Source organism: Hylaeus anthracinus, unplaced genomic scaffold (assembly GCF_026225885.1).
Source record: "Hylaeus anthracinus isolate JK02 unplaced genomic scaffold, UHH_iyHylAnth1.0_haploid 18773, whole genome shotgun sequence".
NCBI classification, from domain to species: Eukaryota; Metazoa; Arthropoda; class Insecta; order Hymenoptera; family Colletidae; genus Hylaeus; species Hylaeus anthracinus.
This window is the reverse complement of record NW_026534799.1, coordinates 1,018-16,068: the sequence shown is the minus strand read 5'-3', so window position 1 is coordinate 16,068 and position 15,051 is coordinate 1,018. Positions and strand designations below refer to the sequence as shown.

Genomic DNA, 15,051 nt, shown 5'->3' with positions numbered 1-15,051 from the left:
ATGATTCTTCACATAAAATTGAATCGAAAACGTAGAATAATATTTTTTCATTGAGGCATTTAGTTTCGAAAAAATCGGGTTTGGAAATTGCGTTGGTACCTACCGAATCTTCAAACATGGTTCTCTCGATAATGGAGCCCTCTATGAAAAAATTTTATTCTATATTATCGATTCAGTTTTATGTAAAAAATCACTTCCTTGCCGACTATACTACGATTAGTGTACCTCTTACTGTTTTGAATGCGTATTTATTGTCCTAATTATCCACAATAGGTAAAGAACACAATTTTAACAAATACGACAACCGTACCGTCACCGACTATGGGATCGGTTACGATTACACGAGCGTAATGCACTACAGTTCTCATGCATTCTCAAAAAATGGTGAACCGACCATCACACCAAAAGTAAGTAAATTTCGATTTCTTTCTAAATAAAAAAAAATATATTGGTTTTTTGACACAGTAACCAATAATTAATTTATGATCATAACTAGTTCAAAATTAGTTCACTTATTTTGTTAATATTTCAAAGAAAGAAAAGGTGAAGCTTGGTCAACGAAAAGGACTCAGTGGAAAGGATATATTAAAAATACAAAAGATGTATGAAGAAGAGTGCCACGGTCGGCGACCTGAAGGAAACAACGACTCGTCGGAAGATATATCCATCGATTGGATCTTTAATTCCCTGTAATTACTTCTATTTCGTCTAAGGCGAATCTCCGTATTATGTTTTTGTAAAAGTAATAATGATACGACGTAGACGACGGTGTCGTCGACAATAACACAATGCTGTTTAATAAAAAAATTACTTTCATTTATTTTGTTACATACAAAAATGCGAGGGAATAGAATACTGTAAAAGATATTATATCAGATGATAGGGATCCGTCATCTGTCTATTGGTTTGGTAGTTTAGTGTTGCCGCTATCAATGCACGTACACTTGAAACTGATGCCTCTGCACCAATCCGTTTTACTATACTGTTCACATTTGATTTTGTATATTTGACACATCTTCCTCAGCTAATTTCAGCTCTTATCGTAGAGTGATCTTTAACTGTAGACTGCTACGCGTAGTAATTTGCATAACCTTTAGTTTGATAAAAGTTTTTCCACAGATTTTCAAATTTATTCATCGGTGGTATGATGGTGCAAATGTGTTCAGGCATATTTATAAAATATCATATATTTAGATGTTTTTAAAAGGAGACGTTGCAACATGTCAAAATCGATCAGCGTCACCTCACGAGAAAGAGTTGGGTTATGTCAACGGTCGTGTTATTCAAAAACAATAACACGTAATCCCGCATCGTCAGACACGAAAGTGTCAATGGATACGTTGCTCCTCATTTTTCGTCACTCAGTTTCTTTATTTCGATGACTGCATGTTTTGCGGCCTGAAAATATCCCACGTATATGATCTAAAGTTTCCGTTATAGTGAATTTTTTCTCCAAGCTATCTATTACTTACAAGTCTTACGGTTTGGTCGGGATCGGATACCATTAACTTCTCTAATGCGTTTCTCAAAGCGTAAGTCCAAATATTTACCATATGCCTGTGCCAACGGCAGCCCAATAGTTTTATCAGGTCACAGGTTCTCTTTCTAATTACTTCCTCGGAGTGCGTAACCAATTGAATGAACTGTTTATGCGCATGCCCTTTCATGAAAAGTACATTTTATTCATATTAATCTAATATTAATAAGAATACAGGCTATTCTTGCAAAGTAGTCTAACCAAACTTTCTCTGTGTAGACGGTATCTTTTGGACAAGGTACTCCTTAGTTTCACCCAACATTGCGATTAGCTTCTTCGGAAATGGTCGTTGGTGTAGTTCCTTGGTCATAGAGACTGGCGTTTTCTTTATTAACCGATAGTATTAAACTATCCTGGTTTTGTTCAACCGAGCAATCATAACTTGTATTTGTAACCAGTGAACCACAACATGAGCACTTTTGTTATAAAAAAAAAAACCAAGCTACAATGCTGGCAAAGTGTCGGAGTATCTTATCGAGAGGATACATCTTCCACCCAGAATTCCCGATAAGAATTTCGCCTCTGCAAAGCTACTCTATGATAAAATTAGCAGAGAACGACAAACCGATACGAGCGTTTCTTGGTAAGAATAAACGATGATTTACGCCGTGAAACTTACACGACATCGACGGAAATGACATGACTTGTTTGACTAGAGGATCTTTTTTCGGGTTGCATCGCAATACATGGTTGAAGATCGCAATGAGATCCGCAACTAAACGTGGCTTCTTTTTCTTCAAAAGCAACAATTGCTGTAGAAATGCGAATCCATTCACGGTAGAAATAGCTGTACAAAATTGAGTGATAAATTTGTGCCGAGCATGAATCAGATTACAAAGTAGTAGCACCGAATATTCCAAGGTCTGTAGTTCGTCCGAGGTCAATTTAGACGCCAATCTGGTTTTTGCGTTTGACGGATCAAATTTTTCGTGTGACTCCGGTCGCTCGGACATTAAAACTTTTAAAGCGTAGACTAGATTCGGTACAACCTTTACGTCCAAATATACTCGTTGTATCTTGAAGAGAATGGGTCGCTGTAGTCCAAGAGCAAATGGCAGGGACAAAAGACAAGCAATGTATTTGACAACTCGACAATTAACCGTCAAGTTTTTCAATGGAGATATCAATACCGAAGTGCAGTTTTCTTGTAGTAACGAGTCTAGTTCGCCGTTCATTATTTCCTCCATTGATTTTTGCAAAAATACGACCCATTCTTCGGTTTCGATTGGACTTTCATCAGCTTTCGGATTCCAATCGGGTAATCTGTTATTATGCAAATCATCGTCAACCGCTGAATTATCTTTCCCTGGATAAGATTCGTGTCTGTGACAATAGAATGCTTCAGTCTCTGGTGAAACACCTAATTCCTCGAGACTCGACGTATCGTCTTCGGGATCAACGAACCCGTTGTTGTTTATTGCTTCTTCAGTTTCTCGGTTTTGCATTTGTCTTTGTTCAACGCAATGACACAACTTGGTACAGTCTGCGAACACGTTATGCGCTAATGATGCTTTGAACGGTCCGTCGTGTTTGCAGGACAGACTTTTGCTTTCCGGAATTGACGTAAGCGGTGGCACGCGTTTACGATCTGCCATTGTATCCAGAGCTCTTCCATACACCATTGGGACAGTGTCCCGTAAAAATCTGTGTCAATACGGAACTATCGTTAATCGAGATTCATGTCAATATACAAACTCGTTCATATAATTCGTATGTGCACATAGACGTATGATTTGTAGTCGATGGAACTTATTACTGCGCGAAATATGTTCTACTGAATTATACATACTTAGCCTGCGAATCGGTAAGATTCGTATCGATATCGTGCAGTTGCGTATGCTTTTGTTTAGCTTGACTTGTCAACACAGGTGTAGCAAATGGTGTAGGCATAGCTCTGTTGATATTTAAAAGAGATTTTTCGAGGAAAGGATGCTCTATAAGAGCAGGCCATGTTAACCTTTGTGAAGGATTTTTCTGTAGTAATCCCTATTTACAAACGGATTATTGTCAGGCGATGAAATTCAGATGGAACACTTAGGTAACCAGGAAGATCAATGTAAATGTATTACAACCTGTAGGAAGCTTTTGCAGTTCTGAGACATGATATAAGAATCTGGCCAACTTATTGATTCAAATCTTATCAATTCGATTAAATGTAAAATAGAATCTGTTCGAAAAGGTGGATGACCTTGAATCATTTGATAAACTATGCAACCAAGCGACCTGAAAATAGAATGGTTTGTATACTGTGTATATCAAACCTGTACCTGCCAAATTTAACATACCATAGATCTGCATTATGATCATAAGGATGTTCTTCTATAAGCTCTGGAGCCATGTATAACGGTGTTCCTTTTATAGAAGTTAACACTTGTGTCTTTGTACTCATACTACGAGCGAATCCAAAGTCACATAAGACTGCCTCTCCATTATGTTTAATGAGTACATTTTGTGGTTTAAGATCCCTAAAGGAGGAATGGCTTGTTAGCATTGAAAAATATGCTAAAGCATCAAATCTCTGACCTGTGTAATATTCTTTTGGAGTGCAAGTAGTGGAGACCAGAAACAAGATTGCAAGTTAATTTTTGCACAGTGTTTTCGGGCAGGTAACCACCTGTTTCGTCTAACAGACGGCATAAACTCTGACTGACATATTGAGTCACGACTACTATCTGAAGGAAAAATTCTTTCATGCTATATAACATATATAGCGTTTATATCTGTGTGAAACATGCATCGGTACCTTATTTTTGGTTTCAAAGGAATCGAGCATTTGTAGTATGTTTGGATGAAAAAGTTGACTTTGAATTTCATGCTCTTGGCGTAAGCTTTTCAATTCCTTTGATGATCTGCCACGCTGCATGATAGGGTTCGGTTTGTATCATCATCGACACAAAAGAAAAGATAAGAAAGTATAGAAAGAAAGGAACGAGAGAAAACGCGAATGTCGATGCTCCACGGATATCTGTTTACCTTTTCGATTACTTTGTAAGCTACTGTTTTACAACCTGATCGAGTAACCGCTTTGTATACTCGTCCGAAAGATCCATGGCCCACTTCTTGTAACATTTGGTACTTTCCCGTCGTATCGAAAACATTGCACATTCCTGTTGCTATCTTAATTTGCCACTCTTCCATCATTATAAACACTTATATCGAATGAATTGAAATAGACTACTGCACAGCACAGTATAATGAATAGATACGTACTTGGATAAAGACGCTTTATACATCAATAATATAGGCAAATGTAGGGTTAAGAATTCATTGTTTGGGATGTTCGCGCACTGTAAACTATTATAAGCACAGAATACCAAGATACTCTCACAGAGACGAAACTCAGGCGTTTTTCGGGTTCCGATTCTAAGTACATAAGAGGTGCATTCGATGCATTTAAAAAGGCCATTGCTCGCTAAGCGATAAATTACCAAGTGTTGCTAGAATTATTTAAATTTTTAATTTCTAATTAAAAAGTTAGAAATGAAAATATTAAATTGGTGGTTCTCTTGGTTCTCTTCAGCTATTGGCTACTAGAAAAGAGCAGTCGTCATGTTTGCGTATGCGTATACTTATTACACTACTAAGTGTTGCTAAATTAATAAACATATAACCTTTCCGTACACTTTTCTTAATCTTCAATCCCTTATTTTACCTTAAACCAAACCAAAGTATAACTATTTTACTTTTACATCTTTTGGACGGCATTCATCTTACAGCTAACTTATATTTATTAATATTAATATAACGCAGTCTGAATAACGCAAGTGTCTGGATGAGGAGTTTTTTTAGATTTTGGGATTTTTTATTTTTTGTTTTTTATTCGGGAGTAAGGATAATTACTCAACTATAATTTAGGAGTTGAAGTTGTATTTGCTCTCAAACATTCGTATTAATAATTAAAACTAGTTTTTATTCATCTGACTTGATATTTTCCAACGAGGAAAAGCTTTTTCTTATATTCTCTATTTTTTTTTTTTTTTTTTTTTTTTTGAACACATAGTACCTTATTCATTTCTTAAACTTTCAAGTAAATTTTAACTTAGACTTTTATAAGGCTTTATCTTTCTTTAAAGTAATACTGGGCTTACTTTAAAGTAATACTTTTTAGTTTGCATATGAGTATCTTTCCCCTTCCTCTCTTACCATTTATTTCTTACTTAGAAAAGAAAGAAAAATTTATTTTTTTTTTCTTTTCGTCATGTTTGGGAACGAAAAATTTGTAACCTCACTCGTTCACAGTACATGGACAGCCTATCTTTTACCCTTTCATCTAGCGGTGAAAATATCGAACTAATCAGAAATGATTATTAATGCCCTCGATATCTTAACTCCCAAGTTTGTCGTGAAATAGTTCTTACATTTGCTGCTAGATAGAGACTCACGCCTATTTAGATAACTGTAGAAGTATTTTAGAAGCTAAATAACTTCCTAGCCGAAGTATAACCTTTTAAATTATACAATGGAATCTCTTGTATAATTTAGAAGGTTATATCATATTTGATCAAACCGTTAGTCAACTTCTTATTTCTACACAGTATAAACAGTTTAAATTGAATCGAATTTCCCTCTATATTTGCTGCTGGTCCTCCTTCTCTATTTAGTTCTGTGGACGTGTCGCATATGGCGCAGTCGGAGGGCCTCGGTAAAATCTCGTGAGATGCCTATCCGTAACAGTGGCTCAAACTGACAGCTGGAAGATCGTGAAGCAGGAGTGGCAGATCATGTAAGGTGAGTATTCTTTATTTTGTCGATGAATAGATTAGTTTGGTACATTCTTAGGAAATATCACAGGCTGTCAGGGCCTCTTTATACGCCGGAAATTTCTCATCTAATTTTGTCTTGTTAAGTGTAATTGACACACACGCTGAATGTTATTTTTCGTTTCACGAGTTCATGTAAATGTATTTGTTAATTCTGTTGTTACGTTGAAATCTTTAAAATATTCGTGACAGTATGTTGCCGATGTTATTGGTCTAATCGCGTTAATCCTTTCAGGGCACTTTGGCTAGATAGCAAAGCTTGACAATTTACAAGAGACAAGTTGCTAAAGACACATTAAAAGAGTTGACAGAATAGGCAGAAGAAGGAAGAGCAGCGGGGGAGGGGGTGGGAAAACAAAAGGCGGTATGACACGACCTCCTAATAATGACAACCTTATGACTTTCAAGTTAGTCGTAGTTGGTGATGGAGGTGTTGGAAAGAGCGCACTCACCATACAGTTCTTTCAAAAGTTATTTGTCACTGATTATGATCCCACCATCGAAGACAGTTACATTCAACATACAGAGGTAGATAAACAATGGTGCATTCTAGATGGTAAGTAAACTTTTCCCTTAACACATCACCCGCTTTGTCGCATTCAACTCATAGAATTGCTATCTGCTATTTCTTGGATAATGCTTGACACGCTATACTGAATGCGTAACACATTCTTACGTGTACAAAGGTTTATTTGTATCTAACAGTGCTAGATACAGCTGGTCAAGAAGAATTTAGTGCCATGCGTGAACAATACATGCGCAAGGGTGATGGGTTTCTGTTAGTGTATTCCGTGACTGACAAACAGTCGTACGAGAATATCATGAATTTTTATACCCAAATACTTAGGGTAAAAGATAGAGATGTGTATCCAATGCTTCTGGTAGCCAACAAAGTTGACTTGGTACATTTGAGAAAAGTTACAGAGGAACAGGGAAGGGAGTTGGCGCATCGTTTGGGTATACCTTACATTGAAACTTCTGCCAAAGATCCGCCGTTAAATGTAGACGCAGCATTTCACGAGGTAGGGGGTTAAGAGAATAGGTGGATAAGGCCGATACAACAAGTTGACTAGAACAGTTAAGAGGTTTGAATAATTTTGTCCTAGGTTGTTCGTATAATCAGAAATCAACCTCCGGCCGAACTGGAAAAGAACCGGCGGAAACGGAGACGTTCAGGGAAATGTAATATTTTGTAAATGTTGAAAATATCATGCAAGTATCGGAGGTTGCGGTACGATCACGCATCGTCTTTCCGAAAAGTCACTTTTCCTTACAAAAGTGAAACATACCTGCCAAAACGAAAAAAAAAAAAAGAAACAAACAGAATGGGTCGTCTGACTTCCATCGTATATAGGTTACTATGACTCGTTTTTCTTTTTCTTTTTTCATTCACGTATAATTTCATAGTATTAATGAACGTCGAACGATTGATATCCCATCCCTGTATAATAAGTGTACAAAATAGTAACGATAAGTCATGCATCGATCGAACGAAAAACAATGCCAACTATCTCCAAGGATGCGACTAGATTTTTTAAAAGAAAACTAATTCAGCATCGGTTTAAGACTAAAAAAAAAGAGAGAGAATATAGAAAAATTCGTCGGAGATATCGACTGTTCATCGTCTTGATAATACGAGACCGCCATCTCTATACGCGCGTACACATCAATTTTCTACCATCGACTAAACACTATGGAATTGAGCGTTTTTTATTGCACGATGCATACATAATTCTATAGAAAATCTTTTTACTTCTTCGCGTAAGATCTCGTCATGAAGTGACTATAATGGTTTCGTATACCGACTCAGCTAATTTTTTAAACAGCAGTCGAGAATCATAGCTTTAAGCGTATTTATTCGTATTTCATTAAATTAAACGTTTTCGTCTTCTGACATTATTTTCTTGTTGTGATATATTCTATGACGCGCACATAGTCTCCTCGGAACAAATATTTTTAAAACTTTCGTACTACAATTTTTTTTCTTTTGTTTTCATATATTTCACGTGAATACTTTTTATATTAACCTCTTGCGCTGCCAACATTTCCTCGTATTTGATAGTTAGTGATACAAACAGCTTCTAATATTTGTTCTATCACAGCTAGTTCGCACTTAGAAAAAGAGTATTTTTTAGTTTTTATTATATTTTCTTCTCAAAATAATTTATTACTTACGCGTATCGCGCGACATTTTCAACTCCCGAAGAAAAATCTCTCGACGCCCGTGGCATGTAATAACAGTGCACGAGGTTAATGCATCTACATATAATTTATAGTACAAACTTGTTGTATTGAATTTTTTTTCCAACGACGTTTAAAATTGTTATGTCAACGAATTTCGGTTCCATCAGTGATGTGCATATGAGGCGTTCGAAGCCTAACAAGTAATTAATATTCTGAATCAAGAATAAAGTATTCGATGCGAGGCAATATTGCCTCTGGTATTAGATTATCGGCTTTCGTGCATACAGAGGTCTGATGTAAAACATCTATCACGATTCGAATTTTCGAAGTAGTACATACGTAAAATATTGATTTTAGATGGCCAGCGCCGCAAGACTAGTGCATTATTAAATAGCTCGCAAGGGAAGTTGGGCAATTGATACGCGCCGACAAATTTGAATTTTTTTCCAGAAATAAAATTCATGGGAACCTAATCGCAGTGCCCTTTTCCATTTTTACCCGAAAACAGTTTCAGGTGTGGAAACACCGCTTTGAAATAATTCTGGTTATTCATTTATATTTATCTGAAAACGTAAGAGATATCGATACAATTTAATTGTTTTCAACATTCTATAACACCGTGGTAAGAAATTAAAAAAAAAAAAACATTAATTTTGATCATATTTCCTTCACCATGAATCTTTCCACCATCAGCTGCATAAAGATTGTGTTCGCGATTTTGTGGGTGCTCCATACTGTACAACTTTCGTCTAACCAATTTTTTTCTATCTGTTATCAACTTTGAGTTAGTGTGCAATATAGATACGTATCCTTTATTGTGTACTGAATGGATAAAAATTTCGGTCAGAATCCTCGACTGAAATTTGAGAAAATCATAACACTTGATTGGGTAAAAAAAAAAAGTTATACATGTCGAATTGAGTAATCTCCTCCTTTATGAAGTCGGTTAATGAATTTCAACGGGAAACAGTGTGTTTTTGGGACGAATTTAACAAAAAATATAAAACTATCGGAAAAGTATTTTATAGCTCTTTTTGGACGGAAATATACGTAAAAAGTTACCTTATCTTCCACAATTCGTAGTTCTCCCAATTTACAAAAATGGAAAAAAGATTTTCTTAAGAATTTGAAAGTAATCGCCTGTTGAAAAACATTTAATCTTGTATCTAAAATTTGTTCAATACCTTTAATGATACCAGAGATATTAGCAAAAATATAAATAACCTGAGTTTATTATTTTGAAGGAATCTCTTAAAATCGTCTTTGAATAAAAATGGAAAAATTCACTGCAATTGGGTTCCCATGTACTTCATTTCTGTCAACATACAATTTTTTCGCCGTGTATCAATCACCGAACTTCCCTTGTCAGTTTTATTTAGGAGTTGTGCAATAAACAAAGTATTGCTTTCGTAACAAGTACAAAATTTTATTAGTAGCGTGTTATTTCGTGTTCGCTAATGTTTAATTTGAAACTTTCGAATTCTATCAAATACAAAGCCTGAACTTCGATTATGTCAGACCTTTTTATATATATTAAAGAAAATGATGCCATGGCCTATATTAGTATTTAAATGTAACAAAATAATTAAAAAACGAATTAAACAAAATATGTGACCTACTCCGAAGCAAGGTGACTCATGGGTTGAGATCATGATTTTTAGTGGAAACAAATTATACGAAATAATTTAAAAAAAAAAAAACAATGATTCTCCTTGGCATTTCGGATAAATCGAGTCTTATTCGATCTAAAACGCAGTCCTCTTCGGGTTAATGCAATGTAGGGTCTAGAACAAATTTTATACTAAACGAGAGTTAAAACAAACAAGTGTAAGTGGTATAATATGCAACGCAAATAAAATTTAAAAAAAAATACGAATGGGAAAGGAAAGAAACGTACGAATGTCTATAAAAATTTGATTGTTAATATAATATAATATGGCTAAGTACATACCCGGACAACGATCCGTTAGTAAGTAAAATGAGTTCGAATTTTGCTGTGATTGTCAAGGAAAGTCATTGTCTTTTAATAATACTCCGATCATTTTCCACGCGTTAATTTTTCAAAAATGAACAAAATAATGGATGCCAAAAAATTGTTTTTGTCTATATGGTGTTTCCCTTGGGAGCAGGTCACATACACGGGGATGAAAGTCGTAGCGGGGAGATTAATTTTTTTTTTTTCTAATTTTGAGAAAAACCTTTTCCTTCAACGAACTTGAATGTATAGATTACATCTATGCGTACTAGTAAATACTTTAAATAAATTTTTCTTTGTATCGCTATGGTTTTTATCCCCTATGTACGTTTAAAAGTACATTCTAACGCGAGTGCGCGTGTAAATAACTCGAGTGACTCGTGAAACTTATCGATAAAACGAAATAGTATAAGGAACGTTCCACTCGTTGCCGCGCGCTTTAGTAATAATTAGTTCGAGTTATTTACAGTATGCAAAGTATGCACGATAACGCGAGATAGTAGGAGAGGGTTTACAATTCGCTCCGAGATTGTTGTTTACAGTTGTTTCCGTAGCGGGTCGTGTTTTTAATTTTCATTTTTCACCTTTGTGCCGAAACTTTTCGAGCTTTTATTTTACTCGACGGGGTTCAATTAACGATATCACGTATTAGCATACGCACAAAGTGCTTTTCCTACGTGTAGGACACAGTGGGAAACTGAATAGTAATTTTAAACGGTACGATACGATACGTAAAACGTGCACAAAACGTGTTTGGCGAGATCGAGTAATTCTAACAGTGAAATATATTTGCCTTGAGATAGAAATATAATCTGTATTATCAACGAGTGAAGGCTATCGACGGAATTTGTGTAGTTGCCATACGTAGGAAGCTTCGATTATTATTTTTTTTTTAATAGCGCGAATGTGTCGACGTATTTTATATTGGATGATAAATCGAATGTTCGATAGCGTTCGTCGTTATCAACATAGACACGTTTGTCCGTGCGCAACGAAATATTACCGAGTTAAGAACGAAACACTAAAACGATGCATTTTGCTCCGTTGATACTTTTGTTTGCTAGTAAAGAGGTTCGTGAAATCGTGAACCGTTATTTTAGCCAATTATATTCTCGCAGATTCGAAGAAAGCTCAATGCGTAGTTTAAAATTGCACCGCACAATTAAACGAATAACGATTGTATAAATTTAACCGAAACGATCGCACGGTATAGCGAAATTATAATTTCGTATGGGGTTTACTCTAGAGATGGGCGAAATTTAAAGAAATTCTATCTGTTATTATAATAGATCTATTTATTCGTTCCAAGAATATTTATTCGGCGAATAAGGATGCCTTAATCCTTTCAATCGTCGAGAAAAGAAAGCGTCTTTATTCGAATAGATCTATTCGAAAGCTTCGAATACACTTCGGTTAGAAATTCAGGTAAAGAAGAAAACCGTACTGTAAGCTGGATTGAATGAAACAAGTAACTTTATTCGATGAATAAATCATTTCGAAAGCTTCGAGTGAACTTTGAATGAAAATTCATGTAAAGCTGATAACATTATTTTAAGCTGCAGACGAATCGTTTGGCGAATGAATAAAGTATCTTTATTCGTAGAATGGATCTATTCGAACGCTTCGAATAAAAATTCAAATAAAAGTGTAAACCTCACTTCAAGCTGGAAAGGGTATCTTTATTCGTCAAATAAACACATTTATTCGTTATAGGTTGAAACCTTCGAATTAGCGATAAAAATAAAATATCTTCGTTCGATGTTTTATTTGAACAATTCTTTTCACCTAAATAATGCCCAGCTCTGGTTCATAGTGCAGGACGCGCTCGTGAATTTTATCGTCATACGTAAAATGGACAAGTTGTACTCGCGAATATATCTTAATTTCGCGTGTCCGTAAAATCTGTCGATATTTTGTGGACGGTTGATTTAATTTGTATACCACAGTGATTTTATTGTTCGCGCGAAACAATACTGTTTAAACATTTCCCTCGCCAGTTGAAATGAATCGCTGCTTCTCGAATGCGTGCGCTGTTAATCGAAATTTTGTTGATCGTACTATTAACATTTAATAGGTACCTTATACAGGGTATTTAGCTATAGGTGTGCGTCCTTTGAAAGTGACCATAAAACAAAACCAAAGAATATTGAAATTTTGTGTTTGGCTTTGTGTCCGAGATATTTTTTATCAGAGGGGAATAAAATATTACGGATACTTTGATAATACAGTATTGTCTCGAAATAAGCAACTCTTTTCCGCCTCGAAATAAGCAACTCGTTATCCTCACCTCTTTATTTGAAGTCGTCCGCCGAGTGAGAGATACGAAAAGATGTGAAAGGTCCGTGAAAACGAGAAGCCATAAATCTTTCGCTATTTTAGTTTAAAGATCAGTGAAAAGAGCACAGAATACGCGTAATGTTTTCTCTTTCTCTGGCGTGTGTATTCTCCGAAATACTACTGTTAGTTGTACACATACAATGGGTGTAGAAAGTATTCGTACACTGATCAATTTCCAACAAAATTGTTAATTTCACGAATTACATTAACTCGTGTATAATACTATTACAGTAAGTAAATGTTGTTTGGACTATATCTATCTTAGACATTTCTGAGAATATGTCAAATATCATTGATTATAAAAAAAGAAATTAACGAAACTACAATTTCACACAAAAGTTTTTTAGGGAAATTGATCGGTATACGAATGCATTCTACACCCTCAGTACGTTCCATTCGTTCGATTTACTAGTGCTAAAATGAGAAAGTATGTGTATCTTCTATCATTCTCCAAAGTACAACACAAGTTTCATAGTTTGCCGTTACACCGAACCCACTTTTTTGTCTACGGGTTCTCGATGGACTCGCTCTAGAACAAAGTCAATCCGAATAGCATACCTCCCTCGAAATGAGCAACTCGCCGTTCCCGACCGAGTTGCTTATCCCGAGACAATACTGTACCTCCATGAAGACAGTATAGAAAAAATGTTTATTATCATTAGCAGATAATCCTCTATATGTAAATACCTCGTGTAACGTACCTATTAAAAATCGCCGCTTCGTTTAAAGCCTGTACATTCAACGATGGATGTCGCATCGCAAATGTAACGTGGACCATCCGTTCAAACCGATCGATTCGATTCGAAAATTTCTAAGTGACGACGATCGTATCGTCGACGAGCGTTTACGTGGATCCGATTATTGATATTAATATACCGACGTTGTCCGCGGACACGAGATTCCGATATTAACGCGCAACGTTCCATTGTTTCGTTCCATGGAGGTTCTTCTCGTAAATGGATTACATTGGAGCGCGCGACAGTTTCCGCGGCAAGAGTCGCAATCTGCTTTGAAAAGGATTAAAGCAGCGATTATCTAATGCAAAAAGGGGGGCCGGGAAGGGGGAGGTGAGGAACTTGTATATATTGCGCGCACGTACCGCGCGATGTTTTAGAGACTCAGGATATTTAGCGTTCCTCGCATGTCGTAATAATCTGTAACAAAAGCGCCACACGTTTTTTATCGCCGTCCATGAGAGAGAGAGAGAGAGAGAGAGAGAGGATCGTGTAAAAGGACAGAGGGAAACGAAAGCTTACATGCTGTTATATAAGAATGACACGACAATTAGACACGACTACGGTACACATGCGTGTTAAGGGAGTATTCTAGTCAGGATGTGGTAAAATATAAGCCATCGATGGAATTTTTATCAAGATATTAAGTTGACATTTTTGCGTCATTGTTCATACATATCTCGTTAAGTTACATACAGTGGGTGTAGAATGTATTCGTACGCCCATCAATTTCTCAAGAAACTTTTCTGTGTTTACATTTGACTCGAGTCGAACGTCAAACATAGAAATGGACAGAGATTGAAGAAAACAGGTCCGAGAAAAAAAAAGCAGTCGACAGAATCGTTATCAATCGGTTACGATCATATTGCACATCATATCTTGCATTTATACAGTCAATCCTGTCTCGCACTTATCCAGTCTTCACTGTAGTAATTCGTACAAGTATGGTTACAGCTCGAACTAGAAGAAATGAAATATCTCGAAAAGTAACAAAATAACAAATATCGATTTTTTCATAAAAGTTATCTTGTTTAATAATACATAAAGTTACTTAATTTAACGAAAACGTATTTTTCTCACTATTAGAGGACAGATTACGTGCACACTGAATTTCAAGCTAATCCGTCCATTAATTTTTTGCGAAGTCATGTCATCTATCATGAAAAATATAGTTTCGAGAAAAATATGTTTAAAATGTTGATTAAACGTAATAGAATCTCAATGATTACACGGGTTCTCTTTGTACTTTGGAATCTTGACACAATCATTCTTTGTATTCTACTCCTTACACAATTTTTCTCCGACACCGGTCTTTTTTTATTTATGTGTTTGCCTATTTAACGCATTCATGGTACAAAGCCTGTGGCGTTGTCCATGTAGGGTAATTCTTATCAAAGAAAATAATGTACAGCTGAGATATTGTTTCTAAGCCTAACGTCTAATCATATAGTTTTATTTTCAACAGAGTTCGAAAAGTTTCACTGAAAACTTTTTAGGTGTTTTTAAAACTCCAAATCAGAAGAA

At 35.8% G+C, this 15,051-nt stretch overlaps 2 protein-coding genes across 2 annotated transcripts; one reads left to right on the top strand and one right to left on the bottom strand.

Annotated features, from left to right (window-relative positions):
* Positions 1-764: 764 nt before the first annotated feature.
* On the bottom strand, positions 765-4,970 carry LOC128892822 (serine/threonine-protein kinase fused-like). Its single transcript, XM_054153385.1, has 9 exons — positions 4,511-4,970; positions 4,281-4,394; positions 4,061-4,209; positions 3,823-4,002; positions 3,610-3,760; positions 3,327-3,523; positions 2,157-3,181; positions 1,473-1,660; positions 765-1,398 (listed from the first exon to the last, which is right to left on the bottom strand). Exons 1-9 carry the CDS (start codon positions 4,676-4,678, stop codon positions 1,348-1,350), a joined length of 2,223 nt encoding a protein of 740 aa, XP_054009360.1. The 5' UTR covers positions 4,679-4,970; the 3' UTR covers positions 765-1,347.
* A 931-nt stretch (positions 4,971-5,901) lies between these two features.
* LOC128892823 (ras-related protein M-Ras-like) lies at positions 5,902-12,217 on the top strand. Its single transcript, XM_054153386.1, has 5 exons — positions 5,902-6,045; positions 6,139-6,265; positions 6,533-6,853; positions 7,003-7,319; positions 7,404-12,217. Exons 3-5 carry the CDS (start codon positions 6,664-6,666, stop codon positions 7,491-7,493), a joined length of 597 nt encoding a protein of 198 aa, XP_054009361.1. The 5' UTR covers positions 5,902-6,045; positions 6,139-6,265; positions 6,533-6,663; the 3' UTR covers positions 7,494-12,217.
* Positions 12,218-15,051: the final 2,834 nt, after the last annotated feature.

Coding starts and splice junctions, on each gene's coding strand:
- LOC128892822 (XM_054153385.1), bottom strand. CDS start 4,678: ATGATGGAAGAGTGGCAAATTAAGATAGCAACAGGAATGTGCAATGTT. Junction 3,524..3,609: donor ACTGCAAAAGCTTCCTACAG/GTTGTAATACAT, acceptor GTTTGTAAATAG/GGATTACTACAGAAAAATCC. Junction 3,182..3,326: donor CTTACCGATTCGCAGGCTAA/GTATGTATAATT, acceptor GTATTGACACAG/ATTTTTACGGGACACTGTCC.
- LOC128892823 (XM_054153386.1), top strand. CDS start 6,664: ATGACACGACCTCCTAATAATGACAACCTTATGACTTTCAAGTTAGTC. Junction 6,854..7,002: donor ACAATGGTGCATTCTAGATG/GTAAGTAAACTT, acceptor TGTATCTAACAG/TGCTAGATACAGCTGGTCAA. Junction 7,320..7,403: donor TAGACGCAGCATTTCACGAG/GTAGGGGGTTAA, acceptor ATTTTGTCCTAG/GTTGTTCGTATAATCAGAAA.